We start from the raw sequence: 23971 nt of genomic DNA, 5'->3' as shown, positions 1-23971 counted from the left end.
CTCCGCCTCCTGGGTTCAGACAATTCTCCTGCCTCAGCCTCCTGAGTAGCTGGGATTACAGGCACACGCCACCATGCCCAGCTAATTTTTTTTGTATTTTTAGTAGAGACGGGGTTTCACCATGTTGACCAGGGTGGTCTCGATCTCTTGACCTTGTGATCCATCCGCCTCGGCCTCCCAAAGTGCTGGGATTACAGGCTTGAGCCGCCGCGCCCGGCCAACTTTCTATACAACTTTCATGATTCCGGCTCCACCCAGATTGTCTTGGTTTTCCTGTCCCTTGTAGCCAGTCTTCCCAGCTGCCTCTGCGTTTGCCTTTCCAACATTCTTATCCGGGCGTCAAGCCCCAGAAGCCACAGGGACAGAGACAAGGGTGTCAAGTGACCTTCCTCCCACACCCATCAGAGCTTCTCTCCAATTTGGAGGAGGAAGAGGAGAAGGGAGGGGTAGGAGGATGAGGAAGTGGGTTGTTTACACACTGGCTTCCAGCTAGGATTGTGAAACAAGCTGGAGGGACTCCGGGTCTGGTGAAGTTGGGGCTGGGGGGCTGGGGTGGGTGCAGCACCCCTCTCTGCTTCCTGCCCATCTGAGGGACTGCCCCCAACCAGGGCCAGCCAGCCATCAGGCTCACGGAGACCGGAGGGTCTCCCAGCAACCTGTTGCCTCTGGTGTGAGTCTGGCAGGAGATAACCCAGCCCCCAGGAGGGTGGAGGCTGGGAGGGTGGGTGCCCCTTTCTCCAGCTGGACCACTGCCCACCTGACAGTCAGGGCTCCCGGGAGCCTCCCACCTCCTCCACCGTCATAAAAGCACCCCCAGGGCCCCGCCAGGGTCAGTGTGTCCACCACAGCGGCTTCACCATGCACAGCTGGGGGCGCCTGGCGGTTCTGGTCCTCCTAGGAGTGGTGGCCTGCGGTAAGGGGTCCTGGGCCTGGGGTGAGGGGCAGGGGTTTCCCAGGTGGTCCTCTGGGTCACACGGACGGTCCTCCAGCCCCACCAGGTAGGCAGGAAGAGAGGGGTGTCATTCCTCACCAATGAAAGGCTCTGAAAGCTGAGGAAGTCTAGAAACTTCGGTTCGGAAATTGGAGCTTTCTGGGGTCAGCTTTTCTTGCAGAGAGAATCCGAGTGTCTGCGTGGAAAACTGTTCTTCCGGGCGGCTGGCTGAGCTGCCCGGGGCACTGTAGGTAACCCCCTATCTGGGCACCAAGGAAGGAGGGCTGAGTAGACCCCGGGCACAATTAGTGCCTGAAGAATATATATAAAAGGAAGTAACTGAGTAGGCCGGGTGTGGCGGCTCCTGCCTGTAATCCAAGCACTTTGGAGGCCAAGGTGGGCGAGTCACCTGAGGTCGAGAGTTCAAGACCAGCCTGACCAACATGGTGAAACCCCATCTTTAAAAAAAAATAAATTAAAAGGAAGTAACTGAGTAATAAGATATTTTTCAGGCATGAATTGTTCCGACTATAAACGAACACATGATTATATATGTAAAGGATTACATGAAGGAAATAACTGAGTAATAACACCATAAACTAAGACGTTCTTCAGGCACTACGTGTGCCGGGATCTGCTTAGCTCTCCTTCCTCCGTGCCCAGATGGGGGGTTACCCACAGGGCACTGGTTGGGTCAGCCCTATTTCTTTTTTTTCTTTTTCTTTTTTTTTTCTTTGAGACGGAGTTTCGCTCTTGTTACCCAGGCTGGAGTGCAATGGCGCGATCTCGGCTCACCACAACCTCTGCCTCCTGGGTTCAGGCAATTGTCCTGTCTCAGCCTCCTGGGTAGCTGGGATTACAGGCATGCGCCACCATGCCCAGCTAATTTTTTTTTTTATTATTATTTTTTAGTAGAGACGGGGTTTCACCTTGTTGACCAGGATGGTCTCGATCTCTTGACCTCATGATCCACCTGCCTCGGCCTCCCAAAGTGCTGGGGTTACAAGCTTGAGCCACCACGCCCGGCCTATGGGTCAGCCCTGTTTCTGTTATGTCCAGTTGGAAGCCATTGCACCCAGGGTGCAGAGCTGGGATCTGTCCCTGGTCCCCGGTGCACTGTGGCTTCTGTCCTCCCGGGCGTTCTGGTTCCCGGGACATCTGAGTCTGTGACGCTGAGGGGTCCCGAGATGCAGATGGGATTCTTTTTCTTTTTTTCCTGAGACAGAGCCTTGCTCTGTTGCCCAGCCTGGACTACAAAGGCACCATCTGGGCTCACTGCAACCTCGGCCTCCTGGGTTCAAGCCATTCTCTTGCCTCATCCTCCAGAGTAGCTGGGATTACAGGCACGCGCTACCACGCCCAGCGAATGTTTTGTATTTTTCATAGAGACGGGGTTTCATCATGTTGGCCAGGCTGGTCTCGAACCGCTGACCTCGTGATCCGCCTCGGCCTCCCAAAATGCTGGGGTTACAGGCACGAATCACCACGCCCTGAGATGAGATTCTTGGGGAGCGGCCTGTGGGGTGAGGGCCAGGGCTGGCCTCGCCGGGGGGAGCAGTCGACCCCGCGGCCCTCACGCGTCCCCCGACCCACAGCGGCGCAGCCCCGCGGTCGGATCTTGGGCGGCAGCGAGGCCGAGGCCCACGGGCGGCCCTACATGGCGTCGGTGCAGGTGAACGGCGCGCACCGGTGCGGCGGCGTCCTGGTGGCGGAGCAGTGGGTGCTGAGCGCGGCGCACTGCCTGGAGGACGCGTGAGTGTGGGCGCCGCGCGCAGGGAGCAGCCCTGGGGGGAGGCGGGAGACTCGGCCGGCACCGACCCCGGACCTCGCCCGGTCCCCAGGGCCGACGAGAAGGTGCAGGTGCTGCTGGGCGCGCACTCCCTGTCGCAGCCGGAGCCCTCCAAGCGCCTGCATGACGTGCTCCGCGCGGTGCCCCACCCGGACAGCCGGCCCGGCTCCATCGACCACGACCTCCTCCTGCTGCAGGTCCGCCCGGCCCCGCCTGCACCCGCGCCCCGGGTCTGGGCTCGATGTCTCCTGCCCTGCTGGGACCCCCGCCCCACCCTCGCTCCACCCCGCCTGCACCCCGACGCGGGGTCCAGCCCGATCTGTCCGGCTTCTTGGGGACCCTGCCCCCCATCCCCGCACCCTCGCCCTGGGTCTAGCCTCGACCTCTCCTGCTGCGCTGGGAGCCCCGAAACCCCGCTCCCCCTGCATCCCCACCATGAGTCTAGCGTCGACCTCTCCTGCTGTGCTGGGAGCACCCCCCAAAACTCCGCTCCCCCTGGTCCCCCACCCCGGGACCAGCCCCGACCTCTCCAGCTGCATGGGGACCCCGCCCCGCCCCCGCCCCCGCCCCCTGGGTCTAACCTCGACCTCTCCTGCTGCGCCGGAAGCCCCCCCAAATCCCCGGCTCCCCCTGCATCCCCGCCTCGGTCTAGCCTCGACCTCTGCAGCTGCACTGAAGACCCTCGCCCCCACCCCACCCCCACCTGCACCCTACCCAGGATCCAGCCTGGCTCCCTCCCGCTGCACTGAGACCCCCGCCCCCGCCCCGACGCCCCCTTCCCCTGTCTGGTCTCCCCAGCCTAGCAGCCCCGCGCCCCAACCCTGACGTCCGCCTCCACCCGCAGCTGTCTGAGAAGGCCGTGCTGGGCACCGCCGTGCGCCCCGTGCCCTGGCAGCGCGTGGACCGCGACGTGGCGCCGGGTACCCTCTGCGACGCGGCCGGCTGGGGCACCGTCAGCCACGCGGGCAGCCGGCCCGACCGCCTGCAGCACGTGCTCCTGCCGGTGATGGACCGCGCCACGTGCAACCGGCGCACGCACCACGACGGCGCCATCACCCAGAGCCTGATGTGCGCGGAGAGCAACCGCCGGGACACCTGCAAGGTGCGCCTTCAGGAAGGAGGCGGGCCTGGGGAGCAGCCCGAGGAGGGGCGGGAAGAGGGGCGCAGGCGGGATCCGTGGGGGTCGGGGGCAGGGAAGGGGCGGGGCCCGGAGGAAGGGGCGGGCGTGGGTGGGGCCCGGATGAGGGGCGGGGCGTGTGGAGGGTGGTGTGTGGGCGGGGTCTCGATAAAGGGGCGGGACTTATGACTAGTGTGGGGGTGTGGGGCGGAGTCCGGAGGAGGTGTGGGGGCGTGCGGAGGGTGGGGAGGGGCAGGGCCCGGAGAAAAGGGCGGGGCATATGGCAAGGGTGGGGTGTGGGGGTGGGGCCTGGAGACGGGGCGCGGCCTCGTAGGGTGGTGGCTGTGGGTGGGGCTTGGATAAGGGGTTGGGCCTGTGGATCGCAGTGGCTGAAGAAGGGTCAGGGCTGGTAAAAAAGGCAGGAAAGAGTGGGAGGTGAAAGGGCCCTTGGGTTACGGGAGAGGGGGCGGGCCCGTGGAAGGGGCGGGGCTCTAGGAGGGGGCGGGGCCCAGTAACTACAGTCCGCAAGGGGGCGAGGCCAGGAATAGGGGTGGAGCATGACGAGGGGTAGGGCTGCAGGGGCGGGGCCTGAATGAAGAGGTGGGACCTGTGGAGAGGGTGGGACTGGAGAAGGGGCAGGGCGAGCAAAAGGGCAGGCGGCAGAGAAAGGGTGGGAGGTATAGAGGGCGCGGCACGTGGAAGGGGCAGGGCAGGTGGAAGGGGTGGGGCAGGTGGAAGGGGCGGGGCAGGTGGAAGGCGCGGGGCAGGTGGAAGGGGCGGGGCAGGTGGAAGGGGCGGGGCAGGTGGAAGGCGCGGCCCGTGGAAGGGGCGCGGCCCGTGGAAGGGGCGGGGCACGTGAAAGGCGCGGGGCAGGTGGAAGGGGCGGGAACTTCCGAAGCGGCTCGGCTGGTGCGGAGCGGGATGCCTGAGAAGGGCTGAGGCCTAGGACAAGCTGTGGCTTGCGTGGTACCCAGGGACGAGGATTGGGTGGTGCTCTAGGGGAGGGGCGCGGCCTGAGGTGGGCGGGGTTGAGCAGAACAGGTGGCCACTGAGACGGGTTAGGGCAGAAGTGGGATCTGGGGCAAGTGAAGGTCTGGGAGAGCAGGGGTGGGACCCGACTGGAAAGGGCATGGAGGGGTGGGACCCCAGACTGGAAAGGGCATGGAGTGGGGTTGCGGTGGGGTCCACGTGGTGAGGTTGAGGTCCAAGGGGGTGTAACCAGGATCTGGCGGCGGGCCTAGAGGGCGTGGCTTGAGGGCGTGGCCTTCGTGGTGGGCGTGGGGCGGGGATATTGATCAGCGAGGACCAGGTTGGGGCGGGAGCTGCAGTCAGGTGAGGGTGTATGGCGTGTGGGGCTGGGTTGGGCGCGGCCCGTCCCTCACGGCCCATCCTGTCCTCGCAGGGCGATTCCGGGGGCCCGCTGGTGTGCGGGGGCGTGCTCGAGGGCATAGTCACCTCTGGCTCCCGCGTTTGCGGCAACCGGAAGAAGCCCGGGATCTACACGCGCGTGGCGAGCTATGTGGCCTGGATCAACAGCGTCCTGGCCTAGGGCATAGGGCCTGCGGGTCAGGGTCACCCCAACAATAAAGTCCGCAACAATAAAGTTATCCACTCCTGCATCCAGTTGGTCTTTATTGAGCACTCACTGTATGTAGAAGAGGAGGCCGAGGTAGGAGGATCAGTGGATCTCGGGAGTTCGAGACCAGCCTGGGCAACATAGCAAGGCTGCATCTCTACACAAAAATAACAAATTAGCTGGGCAATTTGCGGGCATGGAAGTGGGAGCTTGTGGTTCCAGCTACCCAGGACGCTGAGGCACGAGGATAGCTTGAGCCCAGGAAGTCGAGGCTGCAGTGAGCTGTGATTGTGCCACTGCCCTCCAGCCTGGGCAACAGAGTGAGACTTTGTCTCTTTCTTTGAAAAACAAAACGAAACAAAACCAGGCTGGGCGAGGTGGCTCACGCCTATAATCTCAACACTTTTGGAGGCCAAGGCGGGTGGATCATTTGAGGTCTGGAGTTCCTGAGCAGACTGACCAATATAACAAAACCCCATCTCTACCAAAAAAAAAAAAAAAAAAAAAAAAAAAAAAAAAAAATTGCCAGGCGTGGTGGCATGCACCTGTAATCCCAGCTACTAGGGAGGCTGAGGCAGAAGAATCGCTTGAACCTGGGAGGCTGAGGTTACAGTGAGCCGAGATAATGGCACTGCACTCCAGGGCACTCCAGGGCAACAGAGCAAGACTCTAACTCGGAACAAAAACAGAAGCATTAAAAAGAGCAGGCCAGGAGCGGTGGCACACGCCTGTAATCCCAGCACTCTGGGAGGCCGAGGCAAGTGGATCACGAGGTCAGGAGTTCGAGACCTGCCTGACCAACACTTTGAAATCCCGTCTCTGCTAACGATACAGAAATCAGCTGGGCGTGGTGGCAGGCGCCTGTAATCGCTACTACTCGGGAGGCTGAGGCAGAAGAATTGCTTGACCCTGGAAGGCGGAGGTTGCAGTGAGCCAAGATCGTGCCACTGCGCTTCAGGATGGGTGATAGAGCGAGACTGCATCTCAGAAAAAAAAAAAAAAAGAGAGAGAGAGAGAGCAAGGCAGAAAGCTACAGATAAAAGCGCAAAAACTCAAAAAAAAAAAAAAAAGCGCAAAAACTGAAAAATTATTTTTTCGAGGTCCTGCGCTTCCCGGGGGCTCAGGGTTCTCGGCAGCGTCTCAGGAGGCGGCCACACGGAGGCGCTCTTGCTCTTTCCTGGAAGTCTGAGAAGGTTCACCCCTCCCACCCACACTCCAGGGGAAGCCCCGCGAGGCGGGGGGTGTCCCCTCCTGGTCTGCCTGATGTCGTTTCCATCTGCTTCCCAAGGGGAACGTGAGCGCCTACTGTGTGCAAGGCTGTGGGCTGAGACTCCAGTGCAGAGACCCTGTGAAGCTGTCCTGCTATGACCCAGGTCCCAGAAGGGGAAACTGAGGCTCACAGGGGCTGTGCAACTCTCCTGAGGTCACACGGAAGCTCCGGGAGGCAGCCTGGACTCCAGCCCAGAGCCACGGAGCCTCCTTTCACAAACCACCCTGGGTGCGGCCGGGTCGGGGCAGCGCACCTGCTTGGGGCCTCGGACTTCAGGTTACCTTTCTGGGCACGGGCAGTCAGGAGGCCTGAGGTCTTGTGCCCTTTCTCCCACCTGGAGGAGGGGCCAGCCAGGCCCTATTGTAGGAAAAGAGACTGAGGGTTTGAGAGGTAGGGTCCACTGGGAAGTGGGGGATGGGATTGAAATCTGTGCTAGGGTGTTTTCTGGGGGCTATGGAGCGCTCACCTGGGAATCACATTTACACGCAAGCATGTATTGAGCACTTACTGTGCGCAGGGCCCTGGGCCTGGCATGGTAAGATACGTCTAAGCCCCAGCCCTGCTCTTAGGAATCTGGTAAATATTCCACCGCATGGAAAGGCATCCATTCAGCCGTCTGGAGACCACCATGAAGTTGTGTCTGTGTTTGTGAATCTCATGTTTTTTTGAGATGAAGTTGTGTCTCACTGTGTTTGTACGTCTCACGTTGCTTTTTGAGACAGTCTCACTCTGCTGCCCAGGCTGGAGTGCAGTGGTGCAATCTCAGCTCACCGCAACCTCCAACTCCCGGCTTCAAGCAACTGCCCCAGCCTCCTGCGCAGCTGGGATTATAGGCGCCCGCCACCACACCTGGCGGATTTCTGTATTTTCAGTAGAGACGGGGTTTCGCCATGTTGCCCAGGCTAGTCTTGAACTTCTGACCTCAGGTGATCGACTCATCTCAGCCTCCCAAAGTGCTAGGATTAGAGGCGTGAGCCTCCGTGCCTGGCCTGCATGTAATTTCTAAAGCCCTACAACATTTAAGGGGAGACACGGAAACATAGTTGCTGGTAATTCGGTCATTGATTCATTCATTCAATAGGTATTTCCCGAAGGAAATGACACCAGAGAAGCAGTTCTCACGGATTCAGTGTGAGGCGGGGCAGGAGAGAGAACCACGTTTGGCAAACACAAACCCCCAGTTAGACGGGAACTTCCAATAAGCAACAGAAGCTTTTTTTTTTCTTTTTTTGGGGGACACGGTTTCACTCTGTCACCCCAGGCTGGCTCAGGTGCACTGGCGCCATCACGGCTCACTGAAACTTCAACCTCCGGGGCTCAAGAAATCCTACCACAGCCCCATGTGTAGCTGGGACCACAGGCACGTGCACTGCCACCGCGCCTGGCTAATTTTTTAAGATTTTTGTATGCCGGGCGCGGTGGCTCACGCCTGCAATCCCAGCACTTTGGGAGGCCAAGGCGGGCGGATCACAAGGTCAAGAGATGGAGACCATCCTGGCCAACATGGCGAAACCCTGTCTCTACTAAAATACAAAAAAAATAGCCAGGTGTGGTACCGCGTGCCTGTAATCCCAGCTACTCGGGAGGCAGGAGAATTGCTTGAACCTGGGAGGTGGGGGTTGCAGCGAGCCGAGATTGCAGCACTGCCCTCCAGCCTGGTGCCTGGTGACAGAGCGAGACTGGCTCAAAATAAAATAAAATTAAATAAAAAGAGTTTTGTAGAGATGAGGTCTCGCCATGTTGCCGGGGCTGATCATGACATCCTGGGCCCAAGCAATCCTCCCACCTGGGTCTCCCTTGGTGCTGGGATGTGAGCTGCCACATCCAGCCCACCTGTGCATTTCCACCCCATCCTTTGGTCAGCAGGAGCTACAGAGGGTTACAGAGGAGGAGAGGGTTGAGGCGGCGGCGGGACAGGAGTGGTGGGGGGGACGCAGGCCGAGGGCATCTAGGCACCAAGTCCATGCGTGCACACGCGGTCCGGCCTCCAAGCCGTATGGCCACGGTTTTCTCATCTGTATCTCGGGACCTCAACGTCCCTGGCTCTTAGGGCGATTTTGAGGACCCCTCGGGGGAACTGCGCAGTGCCAAGGACCTGGGGAAGCCGGGAGCAGGGACGGGGGAGCTTCAGGGCCACAGGCCTCCTCTCAGCATCATGCCCCGCCCACCTTGCCCAGCCCACTGTATCCGGAGAGGCAGGCGCCCAGGACCGCCAGCTTCTGACAGCAGTTTGAGGGACAGACCCCCAAACCTAGCACCAAGCGTCAGGCCAGTTGCTTTGCCGGGAGCTCGGACACGCCCATGCCTCTCCACGCTTGACATTACGTCACCAGAATCTGCAATGAGCATCTAGCTCGGCCACGCCCCCCTCTGCACGCGGCACTAAACTCTGCACCGGGCACCTAGCCCACCCCAGAAATCCCCTCTGCACTCGGCACCAGGATCTGCACCCAACACTAAACTCTGCGCCAGGCACCTAGCCTGCCCCGGAAATCCCCTCTGCACTCGGCACTAAACTCTGCACCCGGCACCTAGCCCGCCCTGGAAATCCCCTCTGCACTCGGCACCAGGATCTGCACCCGGCACTAAACTCTGCACCCGGCACCTAGCCCGCCCTGGAAATCCCCTCTGCACTCGGCACCAGGATCTGCACCCGGCACTAAACTCTGCACCCGGCACCTAGCCCGCCCTGGAAATCCCCTCTGCACTCGGCACCAGGATCTGCACCCGGCACTAAACTCTGCACCCGGCACCTAGCCCGCCCTGGAAATCCCCTCTGCACTCGGCACCAGGATCTGCACCCGGCACTAAACTCTGCACCCGGCACCTAGCCCGCCCTGGAAATCCCCTCTGCACTCGGCACCAGGATCTGCACCCGGCACTAAACTCTGCACCCGGCACCTAGCCCGCCCTGGAAATCCCCTCTGCACTCGGCACCAGGATCTGCACCCGGCACTAAACTCTGCACCCGGCACCTAGCCCGCCCTGGAAATCCCCTCTGCACTCGGCACCAGGATCTGCACCCGGCACTAAACTCTGCACCCGGCACCTAGCCCGCCCTGGAAATCCCCTCTGCACTCGGCACCAGGATCTGCACCCGGCACTAAACTCTGCACCCGGCACCTAGCCCGCCCTGGAAATCCCCTCTGCACTCGGCACCAGGATCTGCACTGGGCACCGAGCCAGCTGCGGGAAAACCCTGCCAAAATTGAAAAGAAGCACCTCCCAAACCTGCCCAAGAGCGCATGGCCCCGTCCAGCCGCTCACCGGAAGTCCCGCCCACCGATGTATAGCAGCTTGCACGTGCACGCCGTTTCTCCGCAGCCAATCAGAGCGCCATCCCTCCCTCTCTAACCCCAGGCCTGAGCGCAGTCAGGCGTGACTTTCCTGGCCTCTTTCCCCGGGACCACGGAACCTCGCCCCGGGGTGTCTAATTATTCTCATGCAGGCCTCAGTTTCCTCATTTTAAACTCGGCAATAGACCTCACAGAGAATAAACCCTACGCCAAGGCCCACTCCGGCTCCCACCAGGAGCTGACGGAGCCAGCGGGTGGCCTGTCCCCACCCACCCGCCAGGGGGCCCCACCCACCAGCCAGGGCCCCCTACCCACCCGCCGGGGCCCACTCTGTTGTTGGTCGCTCGCTTTGGACAACCGTGGGCCTGGCATTCACTAGGCACCCCAAATATGCGGAGTGACTCCAGGGGAGCCGGACCCCGCACTTCCAAGCACGAGAGGAGGTTGCAGGGGTGGGGCCAGGGGCTTCGTCCAGGCCCGGGAGGCTGCCCTAGGGTCTGCCGTTTCCCTCAGAGGGTGTTCAGGTGGGTGGGGAGAGGGGGCCCCTCTGCTCGGTGGCCAGCTGTCCCAGCCAGGGTGCAGAGGCCTGGAGTCCACAGCCGCAGGCAGGCGGGCTTTAAAGTGGGGTGCCTCAGCCAGGTGATGGCGTGTTTGAGCGCCCGCCTTTTGCGCCAGCGCTGGGCACTCAATCCTCCTTCCCTGCCCTCCCTGCTATCCGCACACAGCAGGGCGCCCTGTGCTGGGCAGGCCTCCCGCTGCGGGACGCAGGGTAATTGGAAGTGCTTGTTGGAGGCAGAAGGCGGGACCCCTGCAGACAGAGGCACAAACTCTCGCGCCAAGGGGTTGGCAGGGAGCAGCTAGAGACAGAAACAGCACGCAGACACAGAAACAGTATGCAGAGACACGCAGAGACAAGAGAGACATGCAGAGACAGACACACAGAGACATGCAGAGACACGAGAGACATGCAAAGACAGCAGACATACAGACCGCACGGAGACACCACACTGAGACATGCAAAGACAAGAGAGACATGCAGACACACAGATACCATAGAGACACCACAGAGATAGCACAGAGACATGCAGAGACACACAAAGACAGCACGCAAAGACATGCAGAGACCGCACAGAGAAACCACCCTGAGACATGCAGAGACACACTTGGACACAGCTCCCGACGACGGTCGCCCCGCCCCACCCCACCCACCAGCCTGCTGTGACCTGCCCCACTGCTTACTGTGGACGCCCTGGGCCTGGCATCCGCTGGGCACCTGTCAATGCTGAGTGATTTAAAGACAGGCCCAGAGGACACAGGCTCCCAAGCACCGAATGGAGGTCGCGGGTGGGGCCGGGGCACTGACGGGAGGGACACAGGCCTGGGCGCGGAGGGCGTTTATTGGACCTGCCCTCCCCCAGCCGCAGCTTGTCCAGGTTCAGCATCCACTGCAGGCGAGGCAAGGAAACCGAGGCAGGTGCCCCGAGCCAGGTCACCACAGGGTCCGCCTGGACCCCCAGGCCTCGTGGCTGGTCCTCTGGATGCAGATGGTCCAGGGATCTGGGGTCCCAGGAGGGAGGGTGGTGTGTGGGCCGCGGCCCCAGCTGCACAGAGGCGCGGGGGGCTTCCTCAAAGATCTGTGGTCACGGAGGCGCCCGGCCCACGGCCTTCCACAGCCCTCCGGGGCAGGCTGAGGTTAACCGTGCCCAAGAGTGTCCAGGGTGTGCGGGGGCTCCCTGGCAGCCTGGCTCAGGGGTAGCTGAGGGGCACCCGCCACCAGAGCCCGCCACACAGGCAGTTCTTGATCCAGCGCTGCTCCCACTGCTTCACCGCCGTGGTCCTGTTGGGCGACTTGAGCATGGTGACGCAGCCACACCTGCGGGGAGGCAGGCGCTGGGCGGGCTCCCCCTCCGAGTGGGTGTCCCTGCCCCGCCGTCCCGCACGCCCGCGCCCCACGCTCCCACCTGCCACAGGGCCTCAGCCCCGGCTGCCCCGACCACTGGGAATGCTGCTCCCTGCACCAGCGCCCGCCACTCCGTTCACTGCTCCCCACCCTTGGACCCTGGCTGCAGCATCCCCTCGGGGACCCGTTCCCTCCGCCACCCTCGACCATAAGGAGCTGGGGGCTGGAATCAGCTGTGCCATCCCAGCAGCAGAGCTCTGGGAGTCCACGGCGCACTGTGCCTCCGTGTGCTGAGGACACGTCAGAAGCTGGTCGTGTGGCAGCAGTGGCTGACTTAACTTCTGCCCTTGGGTTACCGGGGCGCCTCGGAGACAGGCAGGGGCGGCACCATCCCACGGCCCAGCACGGGATGACCCGGACCTCCCCGGACCACGAGGCCCAGAGACCCCGGGGTTTCGTCTCTCAGGAGTAGCTCCAGAGGGAGGTCCTCCATGGCCTCGTTTGCAGAATGGCAACACCGAGCCTGAGTCTGCGAGCTGCGTGGCCGGGGCCCGGGGCAGCACTCACCTCGTGCAAGCCTTGCACTCCTCCGTGGGGTAGGCACCGAGGTGCAGCCTCCGCAGGTGGTCAATCTTGGGCTGGCCCGGGGCCCTGGCAGGAGAGGGGAGAGCGTGAGGCCAGGCAGGTGGGTGGTGGGCGCCTCACACCATCCATCAGGTGGGCCCAGCTGTCTGTGAACACTCAGGTGAGAGGTGCATGGACACCTGGGACAGGCCCAGTGAAGGGGTGGGTCTCCCAAGTGCACAGGAAGCCTGAGGGGCAGAGAAGGCACCTGCGGGGCTCCCATTCGAGGCTGAACAGGAGGGAGTGCATGGGCACTTCCACACCATCCGTCCACAGACACCAGCCTGGGGACGCCGGGACCTCTGCACAACAGCAGATCCTGGTGGCGAGAGCTGCCCCCGGGGGTGGGTGGGTGGCCTGGGTCTGGGCAGAGGTGGGCCCGTCTATTCCACACTCATCAGATACTTGATCATTTCCCAAACAGTTTACAAGCCTCAGACGTGGCCATCCTCTCTCTTCATCTAGTCTTCCTGAACCCCAGAAACCCCAGTGTGTGACTCATCAGGCACCCCTCCCACTGTGAGCATGAGGAAGAAAATGCTGGAGGTCCCAGAGTCAAGCCGAGCGGCCTCCCTGGAGGAGGGGCTGCAGCAGGCTCACTTCCTTTTCTTCCTTTTGCTCATCTGTGTTTTCTAAAATTCCAGCCGTCGGTGGCTCACGCCTGTAATCCCAGCATTTTGGGAGGCCGAGGCGGGTGGATCACGAGGTCAAGAGATCGAGACCGTCCTGGTCAACATGGTGAAACCCCATCTCTACTATAAGTACAAAAATTAGCTGGGCATGGTGGCGCGTGCCTGTAATCCCAGCTACTCGGGAGGCTGAGGCAGGAGAATTGCCTGAACCCAGGAGGCGGAGGTTGCGGTGAGCCGAGATTGCGCCATTGCACTCCAGCCTGGGCAACAAGAGCGAAACTCCGTCTCAATTAAAAAAAAAAAAAAAAAAAAAAATCCAGCCGTAAGCCATCCGCGGTTGGAGGATTTGCACGCGCTCCACGTCAAACACGGGTCGGAAATGGGCTCAGGGGTCTGACCGGCCTGCGTTCAAATCCTGGCTCAGCCACTTCCTGAGCCTGTGACCCCCAGATGAGCGGCTGTGCCTTTCCCGGTGGGGTTTCCTCACTGGGTGGCCGGGGTCAGCTTAGCAGGCTTGGGTTGTTCAAACCATGCACATTCCAAAGAAAGGCCAGCCTTGGGCCCTGCAGGTGACCTCTTACCCCGGGGAGACCTTCCCAATGAGGCATCTGTGCTCACCAGGGTCCTGGGCCATGCTAGGCGGTCCCCGTCAACAGAGGGATTTACAGTGGGGCCTTGACTTCTAAAGGGCTGGAGACTCAGGCCAGCTGCAGGGCGCCTGGCACAGCAAGGCCAGCATACATACAATCAGTGAACACTAAGGTGGCTGGGCGCGGTGGCTCATGTCTGTAATCCCAGCACTCTGGGAGGCTGAGGTGGGCGGCTCAACTGAGGTTAGGAGATCAAGACCAGCTGACCAACATGGCAAAACCCTATCTCTACCAAAAATACAAAAATTAGCTGAGTGTGGTGGCAGGTGCCTGTAATCTCAGCTACTCAGGAAGCTGAGGCAGGAGAATCCTTTGAACCCGGGAGGCGGAGGTTACAGTGAGCCGAGATGGCACCACTGCACTCCAGCCTGGGAGACAGAGCAAGACCTTCGGGGGGAAAAAAAAAACAAAAAAACAAGGCAAGAGGGTGAACAGAAGCGTCGGTGCCCGTGTGTAGGGGGTAGTTCATAACAACAGCAGAGAACACCACTAGGGGACGGCGCTAGGGGGAACCTGGAAGGACGCAGCCATTGTAATTGTGTGGATCTGGGGGGCCTGGGGCAGGGCATGGAGGAGGGAGCCGTGTGGATCTGGGGGGGATCCTGGGGCAGGGCATGGAGGAGGGAGCCGTGTGGATTTGGGGGGGATCCTGGGGCAGGACACAGGGAACAGGGAGCCGTGTGGATTTGGGGTCCCGGGGCCGGGCACGGAGGATGGAGCCGCGTGGGTTTGGGGACCCGTGCAGGGACGCACACACCTTGCCAGGCCGTCGAGCTGCAGGGTGGGTGCCCGGCCAAACTGAAGCCGCAGGGGCTGTTTGGGCTGCAGGCGGCTGACGAGGCCGTCGCTGGCGGGCAGCCAGTCCAGGCTGGGGATGAGCAGCTGGCTGGGCAGCAGGCAGCACTCGTCCACCAGCGTCTCGTCCGGCTCACTCGCTGGGCCCTCGTCACGACCTGCGGGGAGGGTGGCCGAGGTCTCAACCCAGCCACCGAGGACACGCTGGGGCCTCCTCCCTCTCAGGAGCACTGGGTCCAGCCTTGGCTCTGCCTGCCTGGCTGGGTGATCCTAGGTTCCTCTCCCCCTCTCTGGCCTCAGTCACTTAAGCATCTGGCAAGTACTGTGCCTTTGCCAGACACCGGGATGTCAGAACGACAGAGCCCGCCCTCCTCACACACACGACTGACGGGACAGGAACAGGTGCCTGGGAGCAGCTACCATCCCCAAAGCATCCGCACCACGCCTGGACCTGTGCTGGGAACTGGGGAATTGGCAGACAGAGCCACTGCCACCTGCAGGGGCTAATATTCTGGAGGGGGGCTAGGGCAGGGCTCGTGTTTCGGTGGGGAGAGGAGAGCGGCAGGCGGGGGGCCTCACAGCAGATCCAGAGCTTGGTGAGCAGGCGGAAGAGCAGGGACATGCTGTCTTGGGTGTCTGAGGTGGCCGTGTACACAGGCAGGCAGCTGGGCTTCAGCAGGCCCCAGATGCGGATGACCACCATCAGCTCCCGAAGCATGCCCAGCGAGGTGCCGTCCCGCAGGAAGCTGTGGCCCGGCCGTAGCAGGGAGCCCTGCAGGAAAGAGGCGCCCAGCGTGGCAGGGGCAGCGGGAAGCAGATGGTGAGGGGATCAAGCCTCTCCGGGTGCGTGGAACCCCAGCCTGGCGGCGATGGGCAGGGTCTGGGACGTTTGCGGAGGTCAGGACTGGGGTGCTCCTGGCACAGCATCAGTGGATGCCAGGGAAGCTGCTCAGCACCCTGCAGGGCCCAGGACGGCCCCACCTGGGGAGTCATCCCGTTCCTGACCTGAGAGTTCACAGGGCCGAGAGGAGGCTCTCACTGCCGCCAACACCCCTACCCGCATGCGGGGGAGCAGCCGATCTTCCCAAAGCTAAGTGCCCCCCTCCCACCACCGTGGCTGCACTGGGAGGCCAGAGGACCAGGGAAGGGAGGCCCCGGAGGTGGCCCCTGGCAGCCTAAAGCCCCACAAAGAGCAGAGGGGCTTCAAACTGTGCTTGACGGCCACGGTGGAGACGCAGGGGCCGCAGGGCACGATGGTGCACAGCCTGCAGACCTGGAGGTGGGGGTGTGGCCCGAGCCTGCTGGGGCTGGCAGTGAGTTCCTGACTTTAAAGCCACCTACCCTAGGCGAAGGGGGCTGGGGAGAGTAAGGGGTGCTTCGAGTAGGGGTGGGGCTGAGAAGAGGCAGGGCCTGGGAGGCGGGACTTTGAGAATGGGCAGGAAAGGCTTTGCAGGAGAGGCTTCCTGGAGGAGACAGGGCTCCAGGGTGGGGCAGGGCTTCAGGAGCGGTGGGCTAGAGAGTGGGGCTTTGAGAAGCAGCAGGGCCAGGAGGTGGGGCTCCAGGTAGGGGCGGGGCTGTGGTTTTTGAGGAGCGAAACCTGGGAGGCGGGGCCTCTGAGGGGCGGGGCAATGGAGGAAGGGCCCGGGGAAGGGCGGGGCCAGGGAGCCAGGGCCTGGTGAGAGGTGGGGCTAGTGAGGTGGAACACAGACTTGGGCGGGGCAAGGGAGGCGGGGCACTGGTGAGGGGCGGGGCACGGGAGGCGGAACATAGGTGTGGGTGGGGCCAGGGAGGCGGGGCCCTAGCGGGGTCGGGGCCTTGGAGGGCACACCTGGTTGGGTAGGCTGGCCAGCAGGTAGAGCACGAAGTCGCCCACCCACTGCAAGAGCTGCTGCAGCGCCTGCAGCGTGTTCATGTCCAGGACAAACTCCTCTGTCTTGAGGTTGATCATGACCTTGTCAATGTCTGCAAGGAGACGCAGGTCAGGTCAGGTGGGGCCCCTGAGACACACGGGGTGACCTAAATGCTCCCCACAGTCCTGCACCGAGCACCCACCCAGTGCCAGGCAAGCAGGTGCCCACACCGGGAATGGGACGAGGGTGATGGCATTGCCTGATGGAGAGGAACTGGGAGCCCACTGCCTGCCCACCCGGGGGCCGCTGTGCTCAGCACCAACCAGCTTCTCTCGGCCTGCAGGCCTTGGGTGGGCAGGTCCCCATGCCAGGGACAGCACTGCTCAGACCCGGCCCACTGGTGCACATCGGGCCCCTCCTAGGCTAGGGGTGGGCTCTGTGAACACAGGACGTGTCCACACTGTGTAGCTGCAACCACCCCACCCCACACCTGGTGCTAGTTACACACCCAGCAGGTACCTCTGGGATGGCGACTAGTGTGGTCCCACAGAAACCACCACGAATGTGCACACCTCTCCTACCTACCGGGAGTGCCACATGCCTACAGTGAACTGGATACTCTAGACGTAAATGATAATCCCAATTTAAAAAGAAACGGCCTGTCAGGCGCAGTGGCTCACGCCTGCAATCCCAGCACTTTGGGAGGCCGAGGCCAGTGGGATGCCACGTGCTGGGCGGGCCTGGGCAAGCTGCTTAGCCTCCCTGTGCCTCAGTCCCCTTATGGCAAATCGGGAGGAGGAGCGGACCTGCCCCACAGGTGCCAGGTCCCGGCCTGGGAGCAGCACCCAGGCCCCCAGGAGAGAGGTGGATGGATCCCATCAGCTCAGTACGTCAAGACCAGCCTGGGCAACATAGTGAGACCCTAAATAGTGAGACCAAAAAATTAAAAACCAAGTGTGGTGACGCACGCATATAATCCCAACTACTCCAGAGGCTGGGGTGAGAAGACTGCTTGAGCATGGAAGGCAGAGGCGCCACGCTGCAGCCTGGCTGACAGAGTGAGACCCTGTCTCTAAAAGGTCGGGTGTGGTGGCTCATGCCTGTAATCCCAGCACTTTAGGAGGCCGAGGCATGGGGATCATTTGAGGTCAGGAGTTCGAGACCAGCCTGGCCAACATGGTGAAACCCTGTCTCTACTAGAAATACAAAAACTAGCCGGGTGTGGTGACACACGCCTGTGATCCCAGCCACTCAGGAGGCTGAAGCAGGAGAACTGCTTGAACCCAGGAGGCGGAGGTTGCAGTGAGCTGAGATCCCACCACGGCACTCCAGCCCGGTGACAGAGCGAGACTCCATCTCAAACGATTAAATAATACAGTAAGTAAACGGTGAAAGGAGCCCGAGGCCGGGGCGCGGAACGGGACCCACCGACGTCGGTGATCTTGGCACAGATCTCGGTCAGCCGGTCTCCGGGGCTCTTGTCAGGCGTGTTGAGGAAATGGGGGCGCAGCAGCGACTTCAGGGTGGAGCTGATGGCGATGAGGAAGAGCTTGGTGTGGTAGTCGCACACGCGGGTCACTGTGCAGGGGGACAGCTTGCAGAGCGAGGCTTTCATAGCCAGGATCCGGGTGGAGAGGACCTGGGGGGCGGGGCGGTGTGAGCAGGAAGCCGGGTCACCCCGAGGGGCAGAGTCAGAGGTGCCCGCCAAGGCTCCAACTGGGGAGAAGAGCAGTCGGCTCTGGCACCAGGCGCTGGGTGAGCTAGGCAAGCCGCTTAAGCCTGTGCACCTCAGCAACCTCACAGCAGAAGGGGCCTAATGTGTTAAGAGAAAACTTCCGAGGTAAGGAGGGAAGCAACTGCTTCTCCCAGGCGCAACTTTACTGGACGGGCCTCCGGGAACACCCCACCCCCCACACAGCCTCACCTGCCGCAGGCTACCTGCCCCTCTTGCCCTCCACCCTCCACGGAGCCCCTGCCTGCTGTGGGGACCCCCCCCCCAGCTACCACAGCAACCCCCAGGTCTGCCACGGGGACCTCCATGACTGCTGCAGGGACCTCCTCCACCCTCCACGGGACCCCTCTCCCTGCCACTGGCCCCTCACTCACCACAGGGCACCTGGCTGCCCCAGGGGCAGCACTACCTGCCTGGGGACCCCACCTGCTGCAGGGACAGCCCCATCTGCCACAGGGACAGCCCCACCTGCCTGGGGACCCACCTGCCACAGGGACAGCCCCACCTGCCTGGGGACTCACCTGCTGCAGGGGCAGCCCCACCTGCCTGGGGACCCACCTGCCGCAGCGATAGCCCCACCTGCCACAGGGACAGCCCCACCTGCCTGGGGACCCCACCTGCCTGGGGACCCACCTGCCTGGGGACCCACCTGCTCCAGGGACAGCCCTACCTGCCTGGGGACCCACCTGCTGCAGGGCCGCGGTCTGGCGCGTGTACTCCTCGTGCAGCTTCTCCACCAGGCTCTGCACCATGCTGGGCTGCACGTGCAGCAGGATATCCCACCAGTCGTAGCCAGTCACCATGCAGTACTCCAGCAGGAAGAGCAGGTGCCGCAGTGCCAGCCCCACCTCCAGCGGGTGGCCCATGGAGGGTGACAGGCGGAGCACACTCAGCTGCCGGAGACAGAGCCCGGGGAGAGCCGCGTAAGACGTGGGGCTCCAACCGCAGCAGGGACGAGCACGGGGCCCTGGGGCTGAGGTGCATCTTGGGGAGGGAAGGGAAGGGACCTGCCCAGCAGCTCCTCTCCAGGACGGAGGGGTGGCTCTTTACCAAGCCTACTCCAGAGGACCCCACACAGACCTGTGGGTCAGCAGGCAGCCATGCCTGTGGGTGTACGCTCCCATGTGCAGGCGTATGCACAGGACCCTGTGCGTGTGTGCATGCATGTGTGTGCCCCTGTGCATGGGTCTGTGTGCCTGCATGTGTGTGCATTGCCTGCACCTGTCAGGGTCACAGACAATGCCTCTGAGAACAGGGAAGGAAAACACTCCCTGAGCCCCAACTGCGCCGGGTGCCAAGCCGGGCAAACACACATCCCTGAATGCTGAGAAGTCCATACCATGAAAGGCTGTCCTCTCCACAGTTCCTAGCTACGAACCTCCTAACACACGCCGCAGGCTGCCCTAGTGACCTCGCTGAACAAGACAAACCCATCGCACAGACACAGAGGCGCAGGCAGGGGCTGTGAGGGGCTTGCACCTGTGGTCCCTTCCCCACGGGGCACCTCCCTCAGGCACTGCCCCCAGCCCAGCCCCACATGCCCGAGCAGCTCACCTTCCCCTGGTTGTCAATGCCCACCAGGGCCAGCGAGGTCCAGGACAGCTGCATGGCCTTGAAGTGGACGGCGGGGCCTGCGGTGCGGGGGCGTTTGATGGCCGGCTCGTCCACGGGCCTCGGGGCCGCGGAGCTATAGAAGACGGCCATGGTCTGCAGTGACAGCCGGTGCACGATGTGGACACTGCCATCATGGAAGGCCAAGGCCAGCCCTGCGGGGCACGGGTTCAGCTTAGGCAGGGGCAGGGCCCGGGACACGCCCGCCCGTGGAGGGGCCGCCTGCTCTGCAGGGTGTGTAGCGAGCCAAGGCTGCCCATCTAGGGTGGACCAAGGGTCGGAGCTCCTGGCACCCCAAAAAGAGGCATCTTCAGGTGGTGGGCCGGGGCCGTCAGTCACACTGGGGCCTGCCTGTGAATGACGGCGGGGTGGTGGGTGGGGTCCAGAGCCCAAAGCTCTTGGATTTGAAAGGGGTCCCTGCGGTAGAGAGACTGGAAAATGGAAAACAAACCAAGGGTTTTCCAGCAGGGAACTGCGTCCCCTCAACCTCTCTGCAGGCTCCGACAAACAGCCCCGAGCCCCGAGCGGGCTTTGATAACCTCTCTTTCCAGGGAACCAGGGGAGAATGGGAGCTAGAGGAAGGAAGGGGCGGGCTTGTCCCCACCTTACAGCTGAGCAAACAGGCCCAGCACCACGGAGAGCGTAGACTCACTCAGGGACACGGATGCCACGGTTTGAGACCAGGACCCACATTACGACCGCTGCAGTTGGGGGAGCAGAGGTGCTGCCTACCCGAGTTCCCCACACTCCCTTGTTGATCTGAAATAACTCTTTACATATTAAAGAGCACAGGATCGGTCTGCCAGCCTCACACAGCTTGAAAGGCAAGGTCTGCCTCCTGACTGGGGACCCATCAGAGCCCAGGAGGCCGAGCTCCCAGGGCCCCAAGGCCTGCGCTCAGAGCCCGCCTCCCCTCGTGTGAGCTGAGGGCCTGTGTGGCCGCCGCTGGCTCTGCCGTACCGAGGCCAGGGTAGAACTGTGTGTCGCTGGCCACCTTGAGGTCGGTGTTGGTGAGCGAGATGGGCAGCTTGGGCAGCGCCACGGCTGACACACGGTCCAGGTCATTGGTGGCCGACAGGATCCGCCATTTGAGAATCGTGGGCTGTTTGTCACCAACTGAAAAATCAGACGCAGGAACACGGGAAGGCAATGAAGACAGGCTGAGAAGCCGCCACAGGAGCCCAGCAGGGCGGGGCCTGCAGCCCACCCAGTGCCCTGCCCGGGTGTCACGTGGCCACGCTTCCACGTGGCCACGCTTCCACGCGGCCACGCTTCCACGCCAGGAACACCAGGCCTGGCCGATCCGAGCACTCCATGACTCGCCCACTGGTTCTGGGACAGGCATGTGACCCAAGGCAGGCCAATGGGATGAGGCCCTGGGATTTTATGGAAACCAGTGGGGCAGGGCCATCTTGCCCCCTTGATGGAGCAGACAATGGGGAGATGGCCCCACCCCCGACTTGCAGCCATGCAAACCCCAACATTCCCTCAGCTTCAGCCAGCTGAGCTGGGATTTCCATTCCTCCTCATCTACAATTCCAGGGTCCCCACAAGACAAGGCCATGCAGGACAGTCGCATTCACAGATCTGCTGCCTGGCAGCCTCTGCATGAAGATGCCGCCCTTCCCAACAGGTCAGAGTCTATTTCCGGGAATCTCGGGTCAAGTGTTAGCAAATGCCACACGGCCAGGTGCGGTGGCTCAAGCCTGCCCTCCCAGCACTTTGGGAAGCCACGGCCAGAGGACGGCTTGGGCCCAGGAGTTCAAGACCAGCCTGGGGAACACAGCCAGACCCCATCTCTACCAAAAATACAAAAACATTAGCTGGGTGTGGTAATGCACGCCTGTAGTCCCAGCTACTCAGGAGGCTGAGGTGGGAGGACTGCTCAAGCCCAGGAGATTGAGGCTGCAGTGAGCTGAGAGCCAAGATCACGCCACTGCACTCCAGCCTGGAGCCTGTATCTCTCTCTCTCTCTCTCTCTCACACACACACACACACACACACAGGCCCAGAGAGCTTGTGTGGGCAGCGGGGCACTGCTCTTGCTGCACGTGGGACGTGGAGGGCGGCCAGGGCCGGCCTGCAGGAGCATGTGTGGCCAGTGGACAGGACAGGCTACCTCTGACTGCAGACATGTGGGAACCAGGAGAGGGCAACTGAGGCAGCCCGGCTGCAGAAACAGTGCAGGGCTGCGGGTCTGAGCCGCTCAGTTTGGGGGCGGCTTATTACTCGGCTGAAGCTGACTAGCACACGGCTGCTCTGTGCCACCCATGTCACCCTGAGGTTTCTGCCCTGGACCGGTCATCATAGTCACAGAGCCTTGACCTGCTACAAACCCGTATAGGGGTCCTGTGAGCAGCATTCCCAGGGGAAACTGAGGCCCAGAGAGTGGCTGAGATGTCCGGAGGGCACACAGTGGTCAGGGGTGGCTGGCCCTTGTGGGGTTGAGCCTCTCAGAGGAAAGACAGGAAACCCTGTGCTCCAGGGCCGGGTGAAGTGGCTGCCATAACACCCAGGGGTGCTCAGGGTGCCCTCGATTTACAACCCCTCCTCATCCAACTGACAGCCGTGACCACCATTCCTAAATGATGGGGCTCAAGGCAGAGAGAGTCTCAGCTGCTGGCCCAGGGCCATTCAGCTGATGGAGGAGGCTCCGAGCCTCCGTGGGCCTGGCCACCCCTGCCCTGGGCTGAACTGAGAGGCAGAGCAGGGACTTGAGGTTCCACCCACAGGGCCACCTCCAGGCTGGGCCTCAAGAAACACGGTGGGCTGGCCAGGCTTGGGATGGGTGGGGGCAGGGGTGCAGGGCTGAGGGCGGAAGTAGCTGGGCCATAGCACACTGGGCCACAAAGCCTGGCATGTGGGGACATTGGGCAGTGGGTAGAGAGCTGAGCTGACTGCAGCAGGAACTGAAGCCTGCCATGGTGGGCACCTGGGGTGGTGGGTGGAGAGATGGGCATGGCAGGGACTGAAGCCTGCTGTGGTGGGCACCTGGGGCAGTGGGTGGAGAGCTGAGTGTGGTAAGGACCAAAGCCTGGCATCACGGGCATGTGGCAGGGTGGGTGGAGAGATGGGTCGGACAGGGACTGCCTCACAGTGACCCCCAGCTGCCAGGGACATGAGGCCTGATTAACGCTGCTGTGTGCGTGTGAGACGTGGCTCTCAAGGACAGCAGGAGCTGGGCTGGAGAGTGTGGACCGTTGCAGGAGATGAGGTGAGGCGTCGGACCCGGGACTGCCGGCGGCCTGGCTGTGGGCTGATGGTGGACACGGACGTGCAGGCAGCGAAACTGCGGGTCCCTGCAGCCCTGCCTCCCATGCGGGCTAGCGCCAGGTGCTGTCGCATGAGCCAACGCAGCCCAAAGTGCTGGTGGTGACGCACAACGAGGCGTGCGGGGAGGACCAGGTGGCGGCCCTCTTGACCTTTCCTGCCTCCACGGCCACCATGGGCAGGTGAGGTAACCACCCGCAGGCACATCGAGACACGGGCTCGTTAGCGGCTTACGAAGAGCACCTGCCCGAGTCCAGCCACTCCGGATCATGAGCGCTCATCGGCAAACGCCTGCGCTCTCATCTGCAGGAAACCTCTCCCTTCTCCGGGGCAAAGGCCGGCCTGAAAGCCGGGCCCACAGACTCCCAGGCTTTGGAAACCTAGCGCTGTTATGCCCCCCGTAGTGGCAGTGGGGCATTCCTGCTTTGCTCCAGCCCCAGCATTCTGCGCTGGAGGTGGGGGTGACGGGCCTGGCTCCGTGGGTGCTGGGGGGCCCATCGGACAGACAGAGATGGGAATGGGGGCCCCAGAAGAGGCTGCTGGAGAAGTGGGTGGTGGTAGAGGCTGTTCTCATCAGCCTCAGCTGACCCGCTAAGCCTCGGCTGCTCCTCCGTGAACCAGGTCCAGGAGGGTTCCGTGCGCCGCCCCCGCGGGCTCTGGCCTGTCCCCTGCTGGTTGACGGCCCCCCCCACAGAGCGGCTGCTCGGCTAGACGGCCACGCCCACAGACACGCCCACTCGACGGCCCCACCCAGACACACCCACTCGACGACCACGCCGACATGCCCGCTCGACGGCCACGCCCACACCCGCCTGCTCGACGGCCCCACCCACAAGCACGCCCACTCGACGGTCACGCCCACAGACACGCTCGCTCGACGGCCCCGCCCACACGCCTGCGCGGGCCACCGACGTCGCCTCCCCGAGCC

General features: G+C 62.4%; 2 protein-coding genes across 5 annotated transcripts in view; one reads left to right on the top strand and one right to left on the bottom strand.

Annotated features, from left to right (window-relative positions):
* Nucleotides 1–803: 803 nt before the first annotated feature.
* On the top strand, nucleotides 804–5456 carry CFD (complement factor D). The gene is made up of 5 exons (XM_039465646.2): nucleotides 804–913; nucleotides 2527–2683; nucleotides 2773–2917; nucleotides 3565–3822; nucleotides 5240–5456. The coding sequence occupies exons 1-5, from the start codon at nucleotides 859–861 to the stop codon at nucleotides 5384–5386; spliced, it is 762 nt and encodes a 253-aa protein (XP_039321580.1). The 5' UTR covers nucleotides 804–858; the 3' UTR covers nucleotides 5387–5456.
* Nucleotides 5457–11358: 5902 nt separating this feature from the next.
* MED16 (mediator complex subunit 16) overlaps nucleotides 11359–23971 on the bottom strand; it is a 133466-nt gene continuing 120853 nt past the window's right edge. For 3 of the 4 annotated variants that reach the window (XM_074384890.1, XM_010332427.3, XM_010332428.3), the window contains exons 7-15: nucleotides 20734–20889; nucleotides 19717–19928; nucleotides 18849–19055; nucleotides 17859–18069; nucleotides 16409–16542; nucleotides 15160–15352; nucleotides 14543–14738; nucleotides 12447–12530; nucleotides 11359–11852 (exon numbers count right to left, since the gene is read on the bottom strand). In XM_074384890.1, the coding sequence (XP_074240991.1) occupies nucleotides 11726–11852; nucleotides 12447–12530; nucleotides 14543–14738; nucleotides 15160–15352; nucleotides 16409–16542; nucleotides 17859–18069; nucleotides 18849–19055; nucleotides 19717–19928; nucleotides 20734–20889 (1520 nt within the window). In that variant the 3' untranslated portion in view covers nucleotides 11359–11725. The remainder of the gene's footprint in view (nucleotides 11853–12446; nucleotides 12531–14542; nucleotides 14739–15159; nucleotides 15353–16408; nucleotides 16543–17858; nucleotides 18070–18848; nucleotides 19056–19716; nucleotides 19929–20733; nucleotides 20890–23971) is intronic. The other variant, XM_074384891.1, reaches the window with a different exon arrangement.

Source organism: Saimiri boliviensis, chromosome 14 (genome assembly GCF_048565385.1).
Source record: "Saimiri boliviensis isolate mSaiBol1 chromosome 14, mSaiBol1.pri, whole genome shotgun sequence".
In the NCBI taxonomy this organism is placed as follows: domain Eukaryota; kingdom Metazoa; phylum Chordata; class Mammalia; order Primates; family Cebidae; genus Saimiri; species Saimiri boliviensis.
This window is presented reverse-complemented; position numbering and strand designations above follow the sequence as displayed.